General features: G+C 43.0%; 1 protein-coding gene across 2 annotated transcripts in view; it reads right to left on the bottom strand.

The window, feature by feature from the left end:
• CFAP44 (cilia and flagella associated protein 44) overlaps positions 1–14,208 on the bottom strand; it is a 553,092-nt gene that overhangs the window by 244,302 nt on the left and 294,582 nt on the right. For both annotated transcript variants that reach the window (XM_033943382.1, XM_033943381.1), the window contains one exon: positions 1,072–1,234. In XM_033943382.1, the coding sequence (XP_033799273.1) occupies positions 1,072–1,234 (163 nt within the window). The remainder of the gene's footprint in view (positions 1–1,071; positions 1,235–14,208) is intronic.

Genomic DNA, 14,208 nt, shown 5'->3' on the forward strand with positions numbered 1-14,208 from the left:
TTGGGGGGCAGGGGCGGCTTTCTGGCAGGAGGGATTGGGCACCCTCCTGCCGGCGATTGGAAGTTTGGGGGGGGTGGGCTTCGACAGGAGGGGTTCAGCACTCTCCTGCCGGTGATCTACAGTTTAGGGGGGTGGGAGCAGCTTTCCGGCAGGATGGGTTGTGCAAGATATAGTACCCCAGCAACTTTTCTAATCTAATCCTCATTCTTATTTATCACAACTTCCCTAAAATTAGGGTTCAATGTGGTTTACTACTACTACTGCTATTTATTATTTCTATAGTGCTGAAAGGCGTATGCAACGCTATATATTTTAACATACAATAGACAGCCACTGCTCAGAAGAGCTTACAATCTAATTTAGACAGGACATTTCAGGGTTGGGGAGATTATGGTAGAGGAAATGATACAATGGGTATAGGTATCTGACAGCAGTGAGTGGGAGTTAAGAGTTGAAAATAGAATTTGAAAAGTAGGTACCCTTCTGCCGGCGATTGGGAGTTTGGGGGGGTATTCCGGCAGGGGGGTTCGGCACCCTCCTGCCGGTGATCGGACAGGCGGCCGCAGCTGCTATACTTATTGCTGCAGGGAGATCCCTTGCCGTGATAAGTATAGCGGCCACATATACTTACTGCTGGCGATCGGACAGGCGATCGCTATACTTATCCCTTGCCGCGATAAGTGTAGCGGTCGCCTCTACTCTAACCCGATTCTCTAACCGGCGTCTGTAACATGGACGCCGGTTACAGAATCAGGGTTAGTGTAGGCCCGATTCTGTATAGAACACCTCTCCCGGGTGTCCTATACAGAATCAGGGCCAGAATGGATAATTTTCAGATAGCTATTTTACACAACTGAAACATTTTTTGCCCATCAAAATCACTTTGAAAATTGCCCTCTGCATGTTCTGATGTGGATACATGGAAGATTCATGCAGGAAAAGGCAAAAAATACTCTGGGTCATTTGCTGTAATTAACAGTTATTGAATTCAATTATGATTTCTTCAAAACTGCTTGCAGTAGTATGCTTTAATCAGAAACATGCTTCACTGACTCTCCCAGGCAATCATACCGCTCTCTGCAGCTGCATGTGGGTTGGCAACTCCCTGTTTTTCATTAATAGCTGTCGGAACTCTGTTCTTAGTATGTCAAGCTCCTGTCTCTTTTTGGCTTTTCTATCTTCAGCTTCCTTCACCATCTGATCATGTTCTCTTTTTAGCTTGGCATTCTCAATGCTGGAAAGGGTCAATCAAAAAAAAAAGGAGTCAGTTATGTTATCTGAAAGTCAATGACTGACTACACTTACACATCGAAGAACAGAGCTTATTATAGATACCAGAAAAGGGACACTGGTTCTATCTATTCATAAATGAAAGATATTTTCCCTTAAGAATTGAAGACATGACTCAAGGAAGCCCACAGCTCTCAATTAATACAAGGGGATGCTGAAAAGTTCTCAGCCCAACCAAGAAAAGAATGACATGGTGCCATGAAACTTACAATTACACTTTTTTTTGACACTTTTTGTTTCATTTCATATCATTGAAATGAAAAATCAAGAAAAGTGTGGAATAACTTGTATGTTTCATGGCTCCATATCATTCTCGGTTGGGTTGAGAATGTTTCAGCAGCCCCTCGTACAGAGCCATCAGGGAACAGCAACACAGTGGAAAAGACTTTTTTTAGAAAGAATAACTTAGTACTTTTGCTCTCCCTATCTGCCTCTTTTACAAAGCCGCACGGCAATGGACCCGAAGCCCTTTAAATCTCTATGGGCTTCGGGGCCATTAGCGCAGCAAAGCCGCTAGCGTGGCTTTGTAAAAGAGGCCGTATATATTTTTGGTACATATAAATGAAATTATTTACCTGTAGCAGATGTTCTTCAAGTACCACAGAACTCACCAATGGATCCTTGTGCAAGATATAGTACCCCAGCAACTTTTCTAATCTAATCCTCATTCTTATTTATCACAACTTCCCTAAAATTAGGGTTCAATGTGGTTTACTACTACTACTGCTATTTATTATTTCTATAGTGCTGAAAGGCGTATGCAACGCTATATATTTTAACATACAATAGACAGCCACTGCTCAGAAGAGCTTACAATCTAATTTAGACAGGACATTTCAGGGTTGGGGAGATTATGGTAGAGGAAATGATACAATGGGTATAGGTATCTGACAGCAGTGAGTGGGAGTTAAGAGTTGAAAATAGAATTTGAAAAGTGGGCTTTTAGCTTGGATTTGAATACTGCTAAGGATGGAGCATGATGTATTGACAGGTTTACACAGTGACAATAACAAGAACACCAAAACTGATCTAAAAAAGTAAAAATAAAACATCATATGAATTATGAATTCTGGAGGAGTAAAGTCTGCAAATGTTTATGGAACAAATAAGAACTGATGTTTTGGATATAAATAGGTAAATTATCCAGAGAAAAGCAGCAATCTTAGAAAAAGAATGTTCGAGAAATGTCTTAAGGTGAGCACTTTAAAAGATGGAAACATCAGCGTGTTACTACAATTTGATCTATGAGTCATATTTCCAGAGAAGAAAAAGACCAAGGAAGAGATTGTTTCTTGGGTCATACCGAAACATATTTTAAAAACAAGACAGGCATTTAAATATCAATCCAAGCCGAAAGTGGCAGCAATGAAGTTTCTGCAAAAGAAGAGAAACATGATCAAATCTGGTCTTACTAAAAATCAAACACTTGAGGGTTCCAACTGCTATTCCCCTGTAAACAGAGTTGCAATAGTCAAATTGCAATATAATTATGGTTTGAACTAGTATGGTAAAGTGGCATATCAAACAAATAAACCAATCCAAACAGCATAAATTAAGAAAACATTTTTTAACCAGATTATTAACTTGCAGTTGAAAAGTAAACAAAAAATCCAAAATTACTCCCAAGAACTCTAGAAGAATTATCCATTGAGAGAGATTTGCCAGAGTCTAAAATAATGCTATTTGGATAAGCTGAATTTAAAGGACCAAACCAAAGTAGCCTGGTTTTACACAGATTCAACTTCAGACAAAACAGATTACCTCATAGCTGAACATTAAAAACACAGGTGCAGACTTACCCCCTCTTCTATTAAATTGTGCTAGCAGTTTTTAGCGCAGAGAGTCATGCTATATGGCCCGCGCTGCTCACAACACTCATAGGAACTCTATGAGCGTCGGAAGCAGCGCGAACCATTCAGTATCCCTCTGCGCTAGAAACTGCTAGTTCAGTTTCGTAGAAGAGGGGGGTTAGTGAAAAAAGTTTAACATTGGAATGCACTTCTTGAAGAATAAAAATGCCATTTAAGTAGCTCTTCTCTGGACCCTTTCGAGTAGTACCGTGTCCTTCTTCATGTACAGCGACCAGTGCTGGACACAGAACTCCAGGTGAGGGTGCACCTTGGCTCAGTACAGCAGATTGATAACCTTCTCCGATCTGTTCGTAATCTCCTTCTTTATCATTCCCAGCATTCTGTTCACCCTTTTCGCCGCCGCCACACATTGCGTGGATGGCTTAATCGACTTGTCAATCAGAACTCCCAAGTCTCTTTCATGGGAGGTCTCGCCAAGTACCGCCCCGGACATCCTGTATTCGTGCAAGAGATTTTTGTTACCGACATGCATCACTTTATACTTATCTATGTTGAACCTCATTTGCCATGTTGATGCCCATTTCCTTAGCTTGATTATGTCATGTTGCAGATATTCGCAATCCGCTTGTTTCTTCACTACTCTGAATAATTTTGTATCGTCCGCAAATTTAATCACCTCACTCGTCGTACCGATGTCCAGATCATTTATAAAGATGTTGAAGAACACAGGTCCAAGCACCGAGCCCTGCGGCACCCCACTGGTGATGCTCTTCCAGTCCGTGTATTGTCCATTTACCCCCACTCTCTGTTCCCTATCATCCAGCCAGTATTTAATCCATGTGAGTATTTCACCCTTGATTCCATGGCTTACAATTTTCCGAAGTAGTCGTTCATGTGGAACCTTGTTGAATGCCTTCTGAAAATCCAGATATACAATGTTGACCGGGTTAACCTTGTCTATCTGCCTGATTACTCCCTTGAAGAAGTGTAGCAAGTTCGTCAAACAAGATCTGCCTTTGCTGAAACCATGCTGGCTGGTCCTCATCAGGCCATGTCCGTCAAGGTGATCAATGATGCGGTCCTTTATCAGCGCCTCTACCATCTTTCCCGGTACTGCAGTCAGACTCACTGGTCTGTAGTTTTCCGGATCTCCCCTTGAACCTTTTTTGAAGATCGGCGTAACATTTGCCACCTTCCAGTCTTCCGGAATCTTTCCCGATTTGACTGACAGTTCAGCAATAGTCCCTTTCATTTCCTTGATGACCCTCGGATGGATGCCATCCGGTCCCAGGTATTTATCACTCTTAAGCCTATCAATCTGCCTGCATACCTCTTCTAGACTGACCGTCAACCCTGTCAGTTTCCCGTCTTCATTTCTAGTATATAGCCTGATGGGTTCCGGTTTGCTATTCAGTTGTGTTCAGTTTGTCGGCGATTGCTTTGTCCTCCTTTAGCTCTCCCTTTATTTCATGGTCATCCATGGCCCCACCGCTTCCTTCGCGGGTCATGTCCCCTTAATATATCGAAAGAACGGTTTGAAGTTTTTCGCCTCCTTAACTATTTTTTCCTCGTAGTCTCTTTTGGCCTCTTTTACTGCCTTATGGCATCTGCGTTGATGTTGTTTGTGCTTATTTGAGCTTTTGTCAGTTTTTGACCTTTTCCATTCCTTAAACAAAGCTTTCTTGTATCTGATCGCTTCCTTCATCTCTACAGTGAGCCACATCGGTTCTTTATTTTTTTCCTCCTCGATCCCTTGTTGATACGTGGTATATATATATTTTGCGCCTCGGTGACTGTGTTCTTAAAAAGGGACCAAGCTTCCTCTAGCGTTTTTACAGTGCCTATCCTCTTCTTAATCTTCTTCCCCATGAGTCTCATCCCTTTGTAATTCCCTTTTCAGAAGTTCAGTGCCGTGGCCGTCGTTCTGGACCGATGTTTCGCCCCTGCATCCAGGTCGAAGCGTATCATATTGTGATTGCTGCTTCCCAGCGTCCCTTCTACTTCTACACCTTGTGCCAGTCCTTGCAGTTCATTTAGAATTAAGTCCAGAATTGCATTTCCTCTTGTATTTTCCTTGACAAGTTGTTCCAGGAAGCAATCACCTACAGCATCCAGGAACTTGGTCTCCCTAGCGCAGCCGGAGGTGCTTAGGTTCCAGTCTATCCTCGAATAGTTGAAGTCATCCATGATAACTGCGTTGCCTCCCTTGCAGTTGCGTTTAATTTCGTCTGTCATGTCTCCATCAATTTCTTCGGACTGCCCTTGGGGTCGGTAGTAGATGCCGATCTTCATTTCCAGTCCATTTGTTCCTAGAATTTTGACCCATAGAGACTCTAACTTATCCGTCTGTTGTAGCGTGTTCTCTCCAGTAGATTCAATTCCCTCTTTGACGTTTGTATCCAGGCAGCACAGTGTCCCAGACGTTTTCCTCAGTCCACCATGTTTCTGTGATGCCGATGATGTCAACATTATCTTTTTGTGCTATAGCTTCTAATTCACCCATCTTATTCCTAAGGCTCCTTGCATTTGTGTTCATACACTTGAGTTTGTGATTTGTTCCTTTCTTGCATTTCCTTCCCTCTTGTGTCTCTTTCGATCTGTTTTGCCTGTGATCTGGTGAGTCTTCCCCTCTGTCTTCCTGTACAGTATCCTCTGGGTATACCAGTTCCCGAACCATCGACTCTCTCTCGGTCAACTGTCGGCTTTCCCCTTCTTCCTAGTTTAAAAACTTCTCAACTTCTCTCTTGATGTTGCTTGCAAGTAGCCTCGTTCCATCTTGCTCTTCCCCCAGAACGTCGTCCAGTTGCGCATGAAGTGGAATCCTTCTTCCTCACACCAGTGAAAAACCTCCACAGACTCCAACGGATTCAGAATGCCACGGCCAAGCTCATCTTCGCTAAAAGTAAATTTGACCATGTCTCCCCGCTCCTGGCCAAGCTCCACTGGCTTCTGATAATCGCCAGGGTCCACTATAAATGCGCCTGTTTAACTTTCAAAATCCTTTATGGTATCCTCCCTCCCTTTATCCCTCTTTCTTGGAATTCCTCTAACCCTAATACCACCAGATCTTCCCACAAATTAAAACTATCCTTCCCCTCGCTAAAAGGCATTTCCCACACAGGAAAGCTAGGGACCTCCCTCCACTTCAAAATCACTGAGCTCTGGAACAACCTTACCTCCCCTCTTCGGAACTTGAGCTCTCTCCAAGTTTTCCGCAAACATCTGAAAACCTGGCTTTTCTCAAAAAATGTAAGTCTCCCTCCAACTTAGGAATCAAGGAAACTCTTATATCTTGGCATCCCAAGTCCTCTACATTTTCTTCACACTTCTACCTCTAACTCTGTTGTAGTTCCTTCCTATTTCTCCTACTGTAAACCGCGTCGAGCTCTACGAACGTGGAGATGATGCGGTATACAAACCTAAGGATTAGATTAGATTAGTGCCGCATCCACGCATTGGCTGCTTGCAGCTCCATCTGCCTCTTCTCATCGGCCCTGGGTACCGGCAAGATCTCCAAGAATGCTATCCTCTGTGTTCTAGTCTTCAGCTTCCTTCCTAGCATCCGGAACTGGTCCTTCAGTACTTCCCTGTTGTAGTTCCTATTGCTCACATTGTTCATCCCTACATGGGTCATCACTGCCGTATCTTCTTCTTCCACACTGTCGATGATCCTGTCAATGCGCCTCACTATGTCTTCTACCTTGTCTCCCGGTAGACAGGTCACCAGCCTATCCAGTCTTCCTGGCTGTCGACTTGTCTGATGATGGAGTCCTCCACGACAATTGCTGTCCCCTCTATCTTCTCTTGAATTTCCAGCTGCAGGTCCGTGTCCCTGGTGTATGTCCATCTCTCCAGCCATAGGTCCCTGTCCTTCGTTCCCATCCATTTTCTTTTTTTTTTTTTTAATTCTTTATTCATTTTAAAATTTTCATCAAGTGTACAAAAATTTATAATAAATAAAATAAATCTAAGCACTTGTGCATCTTATCATTATATCTTATAATTAAAAATTTAACCCTCCCCCTCCCACCCTCGAATCCCTCTACTTATTATATTTTCATATAATAGAGGCCCACCCCCTACCCAATCCTAAATCTTACATAATTAATAGAAAATTATTAGAAAAATGGCATCAATCATGACAAAAGGACGTTAATGGCTCTCAAATTTTAATAAAATTTTTATAATTTCCATTCTGTACCGCTATTGATCTTTCCATTCTATATATGTGACATACTGAATTCCACCAAAACTTAAAATTGAGCCTACTATGATCTTTCCAGTTATTAGTAATATGTTGGATGGCAACTCCAGTCAAAATCAATAAAAGTTTGTTATTACATATTGATATCTGACTCTTTTTTCTCATAGACATACCAAAAAGCACAGTATCATAAGATAACACTACATGGTTTTCCAATAAACAATTTACTTGATCCCATATTGAGTTCCAAAAGGCTAAGATATGGGGACAATAGAACAAAAGATGATCCAAAGTCCCTACATCCAGATTACAATGCCAGCATCTATTAGACAAAGAACTATTTAACTTTTGCAATCTAACTGGGGTCCAAAAAGCTCTATGTAACAAGAAAAACCAAGTTTGTTTCATAGACGCTGACATTATACATCTCATTCTCCAAGACCAAATTTGTGGCCATTGAGATGCTGAAATATTAAGCTTAATCTCAATGCTCCAAATATCCCTAAGAGTATTTTTAGGCTTTTTTTTAACCAAATCACTAATAGTTTTATACCACTGTGCGGCCTGATATCCCAGAAAGTCCGCCTGAAAACATAAAAATTCTATACTAGATTGAGTATTCAAATTTTTCCATTCAGGGAACCCTGCCTGAATGACCCGTTTCAATTGCAACCAACGAAAATATTGTGATTTGTGAAGCCCAAATTTATGTTGCAATTGTGTAAAATCCAGCAGTTTACCATTAGAAATTACATCTTTTAAAGTTCTAATTCCTGCAATTATCCAATGTTTCCAGACGACCTTGAAACCGCCAATTTGAATTTTGGAGTTTAGCCATATGGATTGATTAGTTGAGTTATCAATAGAAATTGCTGTTAAATTACTAACAAATCTTAATGTTTTCTAAGTATCCATTAAAATTCTATTTTCTTTGTATAATCTGGGCATCTTGATACTGAGAACATGAGAAAGATATAAAGGAAACATGAGTCGCCATTCCAAATATAACCAATCAGGAGTATATTCAATGAGATCCGGGAGGACCCAATACATACCTTGATGTAAAATATAGGCCTGATGGCACCTATAAAAATTTGGAAAATTTACCCCGCCCTCCTTAATTGGCCTTTGCAAAGATGCTATAGCAATTCTAGGAGTTTTGCCAAGCCAAATAAATTTTATAATAATCGAATTCAATTTTTTATAGAAAGACCCTTGAAAAAATACTGGTATCATACCCATTTGATAACAAACTACAGGCAAAATCATCATTTTAACCGTTTGGACTCTCCCCCACCAAGATAAGTGTAAGATAGTAAATAATTTCTAAAAAGAGTATTGTCCTAGAGCAGTGTTTCCCAAGTTGGTCCTGAAATATGTTTATTTTTATTGGCATTTGATATACCATCCTATTTTGGAAAAGTTCAGGGCAGTGCTCAGTTTTTTCTAACAGGTATCTTTTCCCTATCTGTCACAGTCTAACTATTGCCCCTATATGTCCTAACCCCTCTGACATTCTGTGTGCCTTAGAAACACATTAAAATAATTTATGGAGCATGTATGGTTGGGCAGACTGGATGAACCATTTGGGTCTTTATCTTCTATCATTTACTATGTTACTATGTGAGAAGGCACTGCTTGTCCCACATCAGAGGGGGACGGGATAAGAAGGGCCTTCATGCATGTGATGCCAAGGCACACAGAACACGTCAGAAAGAGCAGGACAAGCGGAGCCCTCTTGGAAGAAAGAGGGGAGATGTGCTTGTAGGCTGCATAAAATTTGTCAGGTCACCTCCAGTCCGCAGGCCTTAGGTTGCCTATACTTGCCCTAGAGTGTTCTAATGATTACTGAATACTTCTGTGTCCTTGCCCAGAAGACATCCTCAAGGACTACAGAAGAAGGACTCTACCTATTGTGAAACCTTTTGGTCATGGATCCTGCCTTTTTTTACAGACAGGAAGGGAAACTTTTTAATAGGCTCTCCTTGCTCTTACTCATGCTTTTTGCTGAGTGGTGATACAGTATTTTACTATACTCTTCTGGCACTTGTTGGAAGCCTCAGAGTGATACCTGACCAACCTAAGGTTGAAAGGCACATCCAGGTGGGGGGAGATGGGGGGTATGGAATTTTGAATAACTGATATGGGGTGATTATAGATATTTTATGTATGGTTATTGTGATTATTTAGGGGGGAGGGGGATATAATTCTGAAATGGATATTATAAGATTATTAAGTGTGAGATATGGATATAAATTGTTTGTATTTACTGTGACACTTATTGTAACTATTGAAAATAATAAAGAATTGGAAAAAAAGAAAGGCCCTGCCTTACCACCCTCTCAAAAAACTTAGCTCCATATCATAAAATGCTGCTTTTTTCAGTTATTTTGTTCCCCTTTATAATAGCCTGTGAGTTGAAAATGTTGTTATGAGATAGAAAATGGAAATAAAATACTGTTGTCTAAACAAGAGGATTCCCTGATAGGCCAGATTAAGAAAAGATGCCTTGGAGTTGAGAAAAGAAAGAGTTAGAGCAGTGTATCTCAAACTGTGTGCTGAGGCACACTAGTGTGCCTCCTGAGATTCCAAGTGTGCCACGGCACACTGAGGAGGTAGAGAGGCGCCTGCCAGCTGACTTCCCTACATGGTACAGCGCCAGCGATGCCCGATTTTCCGAAGGCCTGCATGTTTCCCCCTTCTCTCTAGCATCGGGCTTCCACCCTAGCTTCCCAGTCTCACCTTTAAAGCTAAGTACAGCAGTCTGTGGAGGATCGCCGGTAGGTAAAATAATTTTATTTTATTTATTTTTTTTTTTTTATAATTCTTTATTCATTTTTAAAACTTACATCAAGTGTACAATTAATAAAACATTTAAGATTAAAAACATCACTTGAATTTTCTTAGTATATTCAGATACATAAGTTTATTCCCTTCCCACCCACCCATTCCATTCATATTTAATCAAAAATATACAAATATAAATACTCTTATTTATTTGTTAAACCTACCAAAGGATGATTCTCAGTTCCCATCCATTTTCTCTCATCCTGGCATTGGCTTGCACCGGACTCATCTTCTTGTGGGCTCTCTCCGCTTTTTCCAGATCTCGCTGCTGTGTCACCCATTTCTTCCTAGTGGTTGTCTGTCAGGTGGTCCACACTCTCTGTAGGTATATCTCAGCAGTTCCACTGTTGATGGTGATTTTCCACGGCCTCCCTGTATGCCTCCTCTATGAACCTCTCCAGCTCTCGGACTTCTTCCTCGATGGTGTTCTCTGTCTTGATGTTCTCTGCATCTCTGTCTTACTCCTCCACTGCTTGAAGTTCTCTACATCTCTGCATCTCTGTCTTCCTCCTCCACTGCTTGAAGTGCCTCCAGTTCCAGTATTCTGCCCTCCAGGAGTCTGACTTGTTTCTTCAGGCTCTCCAGTTCTCCACATCGAGCGCATACGTAAGACTGCCTCCCAGAGGGGAGGTAGTCATATATATGGCAGACGGTGCAGAAAACAGGGTAGCTCAACATCCTGCTTCTGTCTGCTGCTTCCATTGCTGCTCACTTGCCGGTCTGCTGTGGATGTCTTCTGTGTCTGCTGTGGCTGTCCTCTGTGTCTGCCTGCTTGTGTGTCCTCTGCACTTGCTGTGTCCTCTATGTCTGCCTGGCTGTGTCCTCAGTGCCTGCTGTGTCCTCTGGGTCTGCCTGGTTGTGTGTCCTCAGTGCCTGCTGTGTCTGCCTGGTTTTGTGTTCTCTGCGTCTGCTGTGATCTCCTTCTGCTTTCCTTTAGTGGTGGCTCTTCCATTCTCAAGGCCCTTCGCAAAGGCGCTCTCGCTAAGACGAGCGCCTTTAACACTCGCCTTCGATGTGCGTCGAACGGCTGAACGCCGTTGGCCCCTTCCCTTTTAAGGGAGAGCTTCAGTGGTTGATGTTGGGGGGTGGGTGGAGCTAACTCTCTCTGATTCCCCTTGTTGTCTCCTGCCTCTTTTTCCCCTCTCCTGCGCTTTTCTCTCCTTTTGCTTCTCTCTCTCTTTACTTCTCTCACCAACTGCTTCTTCTCTCCTACTTGCATGCCCAAGTTCCGATTAACTCCACTCCGTTGGCCCCTCACATTTTAAGGGGGAGATTCGGTGGTCGATGTCAGGGGGTGGGCGGAGCTAACTCGCCGATTCCCCTCTTCTGCGCTTTTCCCTCCTTTTGCTTCTCTCTCCCTCTACTTCTCTCACCAACTGCTTCTTCTCTCCTACTTGCCTGTGCACAGATCATTTTACTTTTAATTTTTATGGCGCACCCGTGGTTTTAACCCGCTTTAAACCCATGGGTTAAAACCACGGGCTCGCACTGCAGGGGAAGGCCGGGGCAGAAGCAGTCTGGGAGGTAGAGAGCAGGTTGCGGCAGAGAGTAGAAGAGCCGGGGGAGGCAGAAAGAGAGTCGGGGAGGCAGAGAGCAGAGACAAAGAGCGGGTTTATTTCAGGGCTGCAGGGCTGGCAGGACAATCGCAAAAGAAGTGAGTGACTGGTCCCCAGCAATCGCTTCTTGTTGATCGGTCAGTCCAGTTGGTGTTCAAGATTTTTGTTTACTGAATCACGTACCTGCCTACTTTGTATGCCGTTTTCCCTCATTTGCATTCATGGATCAGAATCGGATCAGCACTGAGGTTAGTGAATCGGGTCAGAGGAAAATCGGGTCGCAAAGGTGAATCTAGCCCTTAGTTGTGTAGATTTTCTCTTGCAGAGTGGTTTATCTATTTAAGCTCTTGATTCAATTTAGCCATCTAGGTGTGCTAAGTAAACTAGGGGTTCACTCACTATTTCAAACATTCTAATTCTGAACTAAGGGCTAGATTCACTAACACTCCAATCCGTGTGTGATCGGTTTCCGTTTGCATGCAGGCCGACAAACTCACTAAGGCCTGCATGCAAATGGAGACGATTGTTAGCACGCCCCCAGCCAACTGCACTGATCGCTCAAGCCCTGACAGTAGTGACAGGAGAAACAGCCTCCTGTCACTGCTGTCATGGCTTCTGCTGCCGGATTTTTCAAATTTTTTTTAATCGGGCATATATTTTGCGTGATGCACAGGGAGGAGCCTAAGGCCCTGATTGGCTCAGGCTCCTAGCTTGGGAGGGGCCTGGGGTGCCTGAGCCAATCAGGGACTTCCTTAGGGCTGAGCCTAAGGAAGTCCTTGATTGGTCAAAACAATAGCCATGTGATGCACAGGGAGGAGCCTAAGGCCCACATTAGCAGTGCGTCATGAGGAGGGGCAGGAGCAGGAGGACTTTGCGATTCCTCCTGCTCCCCGAAGACTTCGTGGGAGGCTAAGGAGCAGGAGGGACTGAGTATTCCTCCTGCTCCCAACTTTTGACAGACAGGGTGTTGGGCCTTGCCGTGTTGGGGGTGAGCCATGCAGTGTCGGGGAGGGGGGGTTGGATTGTGCCTGATTTGGGTGGGGTGGGGTAGGGGGCAGCATCTGGAGGTGAAGTCGTGTTGGGGGGCTGCACATTTTTTGGACAGGCCTGCCTGTCTTTTGTTTATTTTATTTTATGGGGCAGATATTTTGCGTGTGTAACACATGCAAAATATCTGTACTATGGAAAAAAATAAATAAAAAAGACAGGCAGGCCTGTCAAAAAACCTGCAGACCTGTTGGTAACACAGTTACCGACAGGTCTGCAGCAGTCGGGTTTGTCAGTAGTAAAACCCGATTCAAAATAGCTAAGCAATTGTTAGTGAATCAATCGCTTGGCTATTTTGCATGGGTTTTTACTAATTTGCATGGGAAGATCGGGATCAGATCACTACAGGTATTAGTGAATAGTGCAGGAGGGAAATCTGGTCATAAAGGGCTCACAAACTGATCGGTACACGATCGGTTTGCTTAGTGAATCTAGCCCTAAGGCCCAGATTCACTAAAGATAGCGATTCAATTGCTGTTGGCTGATTCCTGGCCGATTTTAAAACAGCAATTGATTCACTATCTTTTTTGCATGCAAATGATCTGATCGGACGCATGCCCTATAGCAATCCCACGGATCAGTATAAGAGCGATCGAAACGCATGCGCAGAGTATCCTTTTTGATAATTGATGCAATTTACGCATGCGCTAGCTCTTCACCCTTTACTACGTAGTTTGTGGGCGGAGTTTATTGGCGCACATCATTGGCGGGCGTCAAATGCGCCACCCACAAAGCAGCTTCGCAAGGGGAATAAGGAAAGTTTACATTGCTATCAGACACGGTTAACAACGCTGGGATCACGCGCAGTCATATATACAGCATACGAATCCCATGAGGCTGTGCGGCTTCATGGGCAGTGAAGTGCGAAGCAAACAATGTGACCCCGTGACGTCATATACACACGACAAGCAAGCTCTAAAGAAAGGGGGAGGGTTGGCTGCAGTTTACTTTGCTGGCCCTACTTGGACATTTTTTTAAAAGAAATGATTTGTGACCGATGCAGTGAATTATTTTTTTGTGTAGCCAGACAATGGACATTTATCGAACAGAACACACTTTAAACCTGCGGGTAAAAACCATGGGTTAAAACCATGGGCTCGCAATGAGCATTTTACAGAATATAAAACAGTATGAATTCTTACGCATATGTAAAGTTATTTTCCAGTTTTATTTTTAATTTTAATGGTTGTTTTATATGAGGTTGTAACCTTGATACTGATATTTCTGGGCAGGAGAGTCAGCAAGGATAGTAAGCGACTGGTCCTCTGCATGAATCAATCTGCAGTGAATCAATCGCTTCCTACTTTTGCATGCCATTTCCCCTCATTTCGGATACTAGATTGATCAGGAAGCTGTTTAGTGAATCGGGCTGGGATTGGGGAACGATTGCAAAACCAGTAAAACTGGTTTTGAAATCGTTGTTACAGGATCGATAAGTTTAGTGAATCTAGCC

This window comes from Geotrypetes seraphini, chromosome 4, assembly GCF_902459505.1.
Source record: "Geotrypetes seraphini chromosome 4, aGeoSer1.1, whole genome shotgun sequence".
Taxonomy (NCBI): Eukaryota; Metazoa; Chordata; class Amphibia; order Gymnophiona; family Dermophiidae; genus Geotrypetes; species Geotrypetes seraphini.